Here is an 8,307-nt window from a genome sequence, read left to right on the forward strand (position 1 = left end):
AGCTAGATAGATAGTTAATTTAGAATTCATTCGAATATGTAATAAGTAGCTAGTTTAGTTTAATTTATTTGTTTGGTGTTGTAATAGTTAGCTATTAAGCTGGACACTTAGACACTTACTCGAACCCTCTTACATGAGGGCAAAAAGTGTAATAAGTGTGTATGTCTTATAACTCCCATTTTTTTCTCCCTTTTATTTCTCTGCTTACGATGGTAGAATAGAGCATCATGTTTTAATTAGCATTTTCCATGTCCAAATTATCCGTTTGTCTTGCATGTATAAAAGCTCGGTTCATCATTCTAACCAAGCATTGTTATCGCTTAAATTCTTTGAATACGTGCTTAGACCGCATGCTATCAAATTGATTCAAATACCATGTTAGTAGCCAAGCCCATTAATTGCATAATTGTATGCGTTGCATTAGTCATATTGCATTAGTTAAGATCACACATTTGTTGATCACGCATTTGTTCTAACTCTTTTATCTTTTTGGTTTGCCTCAGAGTACTAGGTGAGCATTTAATTACTTTAGCATGTTGCATGCGTGTGATTATTGCCATGTCATCAAAGCATGATTCCATGAGGCTAAGTGCTTAAGTGATATATTTGTTTGAATGCTGGTGGATAAAGGCTAATTGCTTGAATTGGAATAAATTGATTAATGTACATACAAACTCACTTTTTCAAGTGACGCATATTCAAAACACTTTTTTTCAAACAAAACATGAAATCAAATGTTCCAACTTTTGCAAATTAGTCTATGCTTGCGTGTATCACCTAGTAAAGTTAGCCTAATAATTAGAACAAGAGCATATAATGTAAATAAAAATCACATCATGATTAGTAGAGGCCGATCTTTGATCGGGCAAGTGGGGTGCTCACTTCATGACCTTCCCTTCTCGTACCTAAGTTCTCGAGCCGAGACAATCTTGGTGTTGACGGACACATAGCCTTTGGCACGAGTCACGGGTTTCCTAAATTTTTCAAAAATATTTAGGTAGCGACTCTGTAATCTGGCAAAGCAGTCCATTTTTTGCATTTTTGATTCAAAATCGATTTTCCTAAAGAATTTTCAGATTTGGGCTCATTTGTGTTTATCTATTTCACATTGCACTTGTGAAATCAGATTCAAAATCACAGGAGTTTGAACTGTAGGGCTAATCGTATCCAAAAGGAGCACGAAAAGCAAGCTACAGTCTGTGTCACCACTTTTAAAGGCGCTGCTTCCACCTATTTAGTAAAGTAATCAGTGGCTACCAAAAGGTAAGAATGTGCTTTTGAAGAGGCTAGGAAAATTTGCCCAATTAAATCCATTGTCCATCCTCTAAAAGGCTAGGGTTTCCCAACTAAATGAAGACTCATGGCTGGTACCCTTTGGATATTGCCATGTTTTTGGCAATTCTAACATCTCTTTGCATATGTTATGCAATCTTTTTTATAGATGGCCAAAAATAACCATCCTGTTAATCAACCATCTCATCTTATCACTAGCCTGATGGCCCCCACAAATTCTCTCATGTGCTTCAGCCATGGCTTTCATCTGGTTTAGCCTACCAATACAAAGCAAAGTCAGACCATCACGTGCCTTCCTAAATAAATCATCTCCCATGATAACATAATTTAGGGCTTGATATCTTATTTGCCTATCACTCCCTTCACTAGGATTCGATAGGTACTTTATTAAACGAAACCTCCAATCTTCCTTGGTCACATCCAAAATAAGAATTGGCAAGAAATGTCTACATCTATCCCTAAGTGCAAAAAAGTTTTTTCTCTTAATTTGAATCACCCTTTCTTGAGATCCCTTAGGAATTTTCAAACCAGAAGCTGCTTGGGCCATCTCATTGGCCTTTTTATTCTCCAACCTGTATCTATGTGTGAATGTAATATGGTCAAAGAAACTGATTAACCATTTAACCTCAGCTAAATACTCCTTTAGAGCACCACTTACACATTTAAACTCACCAAAGACTTGTTTAATGACCAATTGTGAATATCTAAAAACTTGAAGGCTTCTAATTTTGAATTCAATGGCCAGCTCTAGGCCAATTATTAGGGCTTCATACTCAACTTGATTAGAAGATTGAATATGTTGCCTTTCCAATTGATATGCAAACTGGCACATTTGCTTGTTTGGCACAATCAGCACAATACCTATTCCAACTCTTTCATCTGTCTTTGAACCATCAAACATCAACTTCCAAGGTTCATTTTCCACCATATTGACTTCATACAAATCTAAATCAACAGATGTACAAGGATGCTTTGTTAGAAAATCAGTAAGGCTTGCCCTTTGACTGCCTTTTGTTGTACATCTTTGAAACAATACTCAATTAATGCTAATATCCATTTTCCTTGTCTTGCTCTTAAGATTGGCTTGGACAACATATATTTAATCAGATTTGTCTGTGCTATCACAAACACTTCTGTGGGTAGCATATAATGCCTAATGGCTACAAAATAAAATGCCAAACATAGTTTTTCGACAGAATTATATCTAGTCTTAGCATCATTTAACCTCTTACTTAGGTAATATATGGCTTGTTCATGACCCATATCATTTTCTTGAGCCAATAAACAACTAATCGACAAGTCAGAAGCTGAAATGTACAACTTCAATGGTTTACCTGCCACTGGGGGCATAAGCACTGGAGGACTTGCCAAATATTTTTTGAGGAACTCAAAAGCTTCTTGATGGCATTCTTCCCATTTAAACTCATTTTCTAACTTGATTTTTAATAGAGGAGAAAATGCTAAAGTTTTCTTAGCTAGATTAGCAATGAATCTTCTTAAAATAATTATTTTTACAAGGAAACTTTGCAACTCTTTTTTGTGAGTTTGAGGTTTTGCTTTCAGAATTGCCTTGGCCTAATTTGTATCTACTTCTATCCCTTTGTGGTGTACTAAGAAGTCTAGAAAATTTCCAGAAGATACCCCCAATGCACACTTCAAGGGATTTATCTTGAGTTTGTAGATCCTCATTCTTTGAAATGTCTGCTGCAAATGTTCCAAATGCTCATCAAAATTGTCAAATTTGATGGCAACATCATCTATGTAGACTTTTAAGTATTTTCCAATCAAATTATAGAAAATGAAATTCATTGCCTTCTGGTATGTTGCTCTTGCATTCTTTAATCCACAAGACATGACTACCCACTCAAATGTCCCCAAAGCACTAGGACACCTAAAGGCTGTCTTATGTGTATCCCCTGGGTTGATAAAAATTTGATTATACCCAGCATGACCATCCATAAAGGACAAAATCTTGCTCTTGGCTGCTGAGTCTACTAACAACTCAGCCACTGGCATAGGATATTCATCCTTGGGAGTTGCTAGATTTAAGTTCCTAAAGTCTATGCACACTCTCAACTTACCATTTTTCTTCATAATAAGGACAATATTAGACAGCCATTCAAGATATCTGGCTATTCTAATGAAACCTGTTTTGAGCAACCTTTCAATTTCCTCCTTGACTAGTAAGGCAACTTCATTAGTCATCCTCCTTGGAGGTTGTTTAGTAGGAAGGAAATCTCCTTTAATTGGGAGCTACCAATGCTCTATCTAATCCAGGCATTTCTTCATAATTCCATGCAAAGCAATCGATATACTCAAAAAACAAACCAACTAGCTTGCTCTTACATTCATTAGATAGATTAGCATTTACATAGATGGGCCTCTTACAAGCCTTACTCCCTAAGTTATATTCCTCTAAAGGGTCCTGCACATCTGCTTTGAGGTCATCAAGTTTAGCAGGAGTTGCTTTCAAATGTTTCAGTTGCACCTCTTCATAACTCAGAGGGCTATTGTCGATAACACATTTTGCCTAGGAATAATTAGGCAACCACTTAGGGCTAAACTTACTTTCTAAGAAGAAATAAAGAAAAAGCCTAGAAAAAGTATATCTAATCACAATAGTTGTCTCCTCCAGCTTGTCTTCTTCTATCACTTGTACCTGCATTACTCTTGATCTTCAGTAACCTCCTCTATCACAGGCCTTTTCTGTTTCTACATCAGGCTTGGCATGGCCAATTCCTGGCCTATCTGCTTGAAACATTCCTCAATGAAGGCCTTGAACTCATCATTAGTCAAACATTTCCCTTGGGACTTAACCTCTTCTTTATTAATCACCACTGGCCTCAAATCCTCATCATACAACACAACTTCTATATTATTAACATCAACAACAAAAGGATTTGTATATGCCCAGTAAACTTCCATTCCTCCTTTGTCACCTTGACCACCATTGGTTAAAAAGATCAGTGCCTGGTGCAAAGAAGAGGGTACATAAGGTGTATCCAATCCCTACCTAACAGGACATTATAGTTGGAAGTAGAGTCTATCACAAAGAAAGTTGTTCCCATAGACCTAGAACCAACCTGAAGTTGCAAAGCCATTACTCCTTTGGCTTTAGATGGTCCACCAGCAAAATTACTTATATTTATATCAGTAGGGAGCAAGTCATCGACAGACTTCTCAATGGCTTTCAATGTTCTAGAAGGCAGAATGTTAACACAATAGCTCTATTGTCAACTAATACTCTTTCTACTAGTACTCTATCAAGGTAGGCCCTAACATACAGAGGCCTTAGATGCCTGATGAGCCTATCTTCTGGCTTTTGTAGCACAACTTTCTCCCCATCGACAGATCTTACTACCTTAATTGACCTTGGTAACTTGGCCTATGTCTCAGTCATTGCTATTTGAACCACAAGCTTAGACAAGTCTTCCACATCACCTGCCAATTCATCTGGTTGGTCAGGCTTGGCCTGGACCTTATAAGGAATAGCCATAATCATATTGCACTCCTTAGATGGAGGTAAAGAACCAAACTCAATGGCAGCCAACTTCTCCCCAAAGTCACCACCAGAACTATCTGACTTGGCTTTTTCTTCTCTGACTTCTTCATTAACATTCATGTTATCAATGGCCATCTCCTGGTCTTGAAATTGTTTCATTGCCACATCTTTCTCATTGTTATTATCTTCATTAGACATTAAATCCTTCTTCAATTCTTTCAACTTTTGTCTCAATAAAGCCTTCTCAGAGAGCTTCTCAGCAGGTCTGTCATTTGGCCTTTCTCGCCTCCACTTTCCTTTTTAAAATCTAAATTGGTTGTACTGGATGGGCTCTAGAAGTTGAACGCTTCACTTCCTTCCCTCCAACAGTAGGAACCAATTTATCTCTAGTCTATACCAAATCTTGCTTTCCAGTTGGCTTATCTCCTGCAGCTCTAGACATCATAGCATGAAACCTTCTCTACTCTCTCCTTTTTTGAGTTCTAGTTTCTCTCATTTCCCTCCAACCATCTGAAGGGAATTTTGGATAAACTACTCCTTGCCACACAAAATGTAGTGGTACTGGAGGTTATACCATCCTTGGTTGAACCAGATGCATATCTGGCCTCATTCTTTGGCCATTATACTGCTGTTAAAACCCCCCAAATGGTTTAGAAAATTGTTGTTGTCCCCCACATGACCTTCCAGGCTATTGTTGGCCATTATGTGGAGTCACAAACTACTGCTAGCCACTATATGGCCTTGTTAGAATATTTGGATTCCTATATGGCTTTGAACCCGTTTGTTGTTTCAGCATGGCTCTCACATTACTTGATCCTCCGAAACATGGATGAACAGAAGCTCCTTGGAACAAAAATGGAGCATCATCCTTGCTGTAGTTCTCTGCAGAACCAAATATCCCTGGGTCAGACCCATTATAAAGCAAGTAATCATTGTCGAAAATCTACAGATCACCACTACCCATAGTATTGAACCTCAAGCCAACATTCTTTCCAATTTTTTGAATTCCATCTATCACAATTGCCTTGGCTCTTTCTTTTTCAGTGCCACATCTAAAACAGATGAACCTGTCACTATGCTCTTCTTGAACTTTCTTCTCTTTTGCCTCCTTGGTAATTTTCTCCATCCTTTCTTTGTGGAGCTTCTCTAGTTACACTAGGAGAACTCTGGGGTTCTTCATTTTCTTCTTTTGATCAGTCAACTAGAGGTCAGTTACTACCATGTTGATCTGCACCATGTTTGGGAATGGGTCACCATCAACTGCCATGACTCCCTTATCTTTTTCAGCATACTTTAGCATCCCTTTTTGGATTAAATCCTGTACACAATTTCGAAATGTGACATAGTTATTAGTAGAATACCTGAAAGAGTTATGCCATTTACAATATTCCTTGTCAACCCTATCCTTTTCTCTGGGAACACTATGGCCAGGAGTCAAAGTTAAAAAATTGTTTGCTAATAACTCATCAAATAATGCATTTGCTTTTGATAAGTCAAAAGAATACCATTTTTTCGACACGACCACATTCTTTTTGGCTGGCTGTGTTACTGGCATACTCATAGGCTTATTAACCTTCTTTAATGTTTCACAAACCACAAGTTTTTCCCTATCACTTGTGCAACATCTATGTCAACTTCCATGTCAAACTTAACCTCTTGGTAATAAGTCCCTAATGAGGCTGCATTTCTCTGAGAATGGTCTCATAACTGGTTGCCCTTGAAGACAACTCAAATAAGTCTCTAAACATCATGCCTTCAAACTTTTTCTTAAGTTCAAAATCTAAACCATTATGGGTGTAACAACCCCGACATATGATTAACTATTAAACCATGATTAAGGATGCCTAACAAGTAATTACGATAAAATTCTGAATTAATTGCATATGTGTTACATTATTCGTGTTCCTATATGTTTATTGTAGATATCTATTTGTGCTTCCGTTTTGTTCTACCAGTTGAAGGCCTTATCGGCATCTAATAACGAAATTAACTTAGGTTATGTGTTATTTGAAATTTTTAGTATTTTATGGTAGGTTCAATTTAAATTCGATTTGGAACCAAATAATTAGAATAAATAATGTTAATTAATTAATCATTAATGAGTTTCCTAATCAAGCATATATAAGGCACAAGTGAACTCATGATTTCATTTTACACTCTCATTTCAAGCTTTTTGAGCCTAAAAAACGTGTGAGGGAGGAATTGCTTGAATTTGGGAGAAGTTAGCTTGGGAACTCAAGGATTTGCTTGGAATCTTAGTGAATTCATCACCTAGAGCTTAATTAAGAAGTTGAGGTAAGGATTCAACACTTAATTATGATATCTAGGACATGAATTCTAAGAATTAAGTGAAGTAATGCAAGAATTGAGCTTATGAAGTAGGAAGGAAAAACATTCCATGCATGCATGTATATTTTCTTATATTTTGAGTTTAATTGTTAGGAATTCTCACATGCATGTCCCAATTCTACCTTAGTTTTGAGAATTTATCATATTTTCCATCAATTTACCTTATTTGATCATGATTTGGAAGCTTTGAACTCAATCCATTACTTACATGATATGCTTTCAAAGTTTTGAGTTTGATTTTGCACAATTGACATGCTTTTGAGCTTTAATTTTGTGAAATGATTTTGAATTCCCAATGTTTTACAAGTATAGACGTGTTTTCTCAAGTTTTGGGGCCCAAAGGTTGCATTTTGAGGCTTTGAATTTGAGTTTTGAGTTTGGGAGCAAATCTGGAAAATTCTAAAATTTTGCTTCTCCGCTCGAGCAACCACTCTTTGTTTTGCACTTCTGCTTGAGCGACCAAAAGTTGGCTCGAGCATAAATTGCATGCTTCCAGAAGTTTACAAGTTTTGTAGACTGCTTGAGTGACTAGAGTTATGCTCGAGCAAAGACCTCAGTCTTACGCTCAAGTGATTGTCAAGCGTGCATCAAGCGAAAAATTCACTCAACCAGTACTTTTGCAGAGTTTTACAGACAGCTTGAGCGACCGAAGTTATGTTCAAGTGACCACCCTTATGTTTGAACCTCCGCTCGAGCGAGGACCTTGTTTTCAACAAATTTTGACTAAATATTGAACAACATATTTTGGCACCCTCATTGCATTCTAGCCATTCCTAGGCCATAATTAAAACTTAATAATGAGGACAAAGATTAGAAACACACCAAGATAAGAAAGAACTAAGTTAACGATTTCGAGTGTGTAATTTAATACGTATCTGTTCTATGTTTGTGTAGGTCACGTGCCATAGACAATCTGGTTTATCTACTTAATAGGTTCTACCAGTGGAGTCATCTGTGAGTAACAACTTAGTAAAGTTATGTTCAACTTTATTTATTTTCCATATGATAGAATAAGATTTGTTTTATAAAATGTTATATTTTGTACAATGAATGATTGTCCAATTTTTGACAAGTACTCGTGGCATCCTTAGCACAAGGTCCTTACCCGGGGATAACAATATCATGGTCTATGAGCACAAGGCCCTTGCCCAAGGGTAATAATA

General features: G+C 36.9%; 1 protein-coding gene across 1 annotated transcript; it reads right to left on the bottom strand.

The window, feature by feature from the left end:
• Nucleotides 1-1,435: 1,435 nt before the first annotated feature.
• Nucleotides 1,436-2,221, bottom strand: LOC145793619 (uncharacterized). Its single transcript, XM_082876482.1, has one exon. The coding sequence runs from the start codon at nt 2,219-2,221 to the stop codon at nt 1,436-1,438; it is 786 nt and encodes a 261-aa protein (XP_082732608.1).
• Between the last annotated feature and the right edge of the window lie 6,086 nt (nt 2,222-8,307).

The sequence above is a fragment of the Camellia sinensis genome, chromosome 6 (assembly GCF_055761805.1).
Source record: "Camellia sinensis isolate YWXY chromosome 6, ASM5576180v1, whole genome shotgun sequence".
Taxonomy (NCBI): Eukaryota; Viridiplantae; Streptophyta; class Magnoliopsida; order Ericales; family Theaceae; genus Camellia; species Camellia sinensis.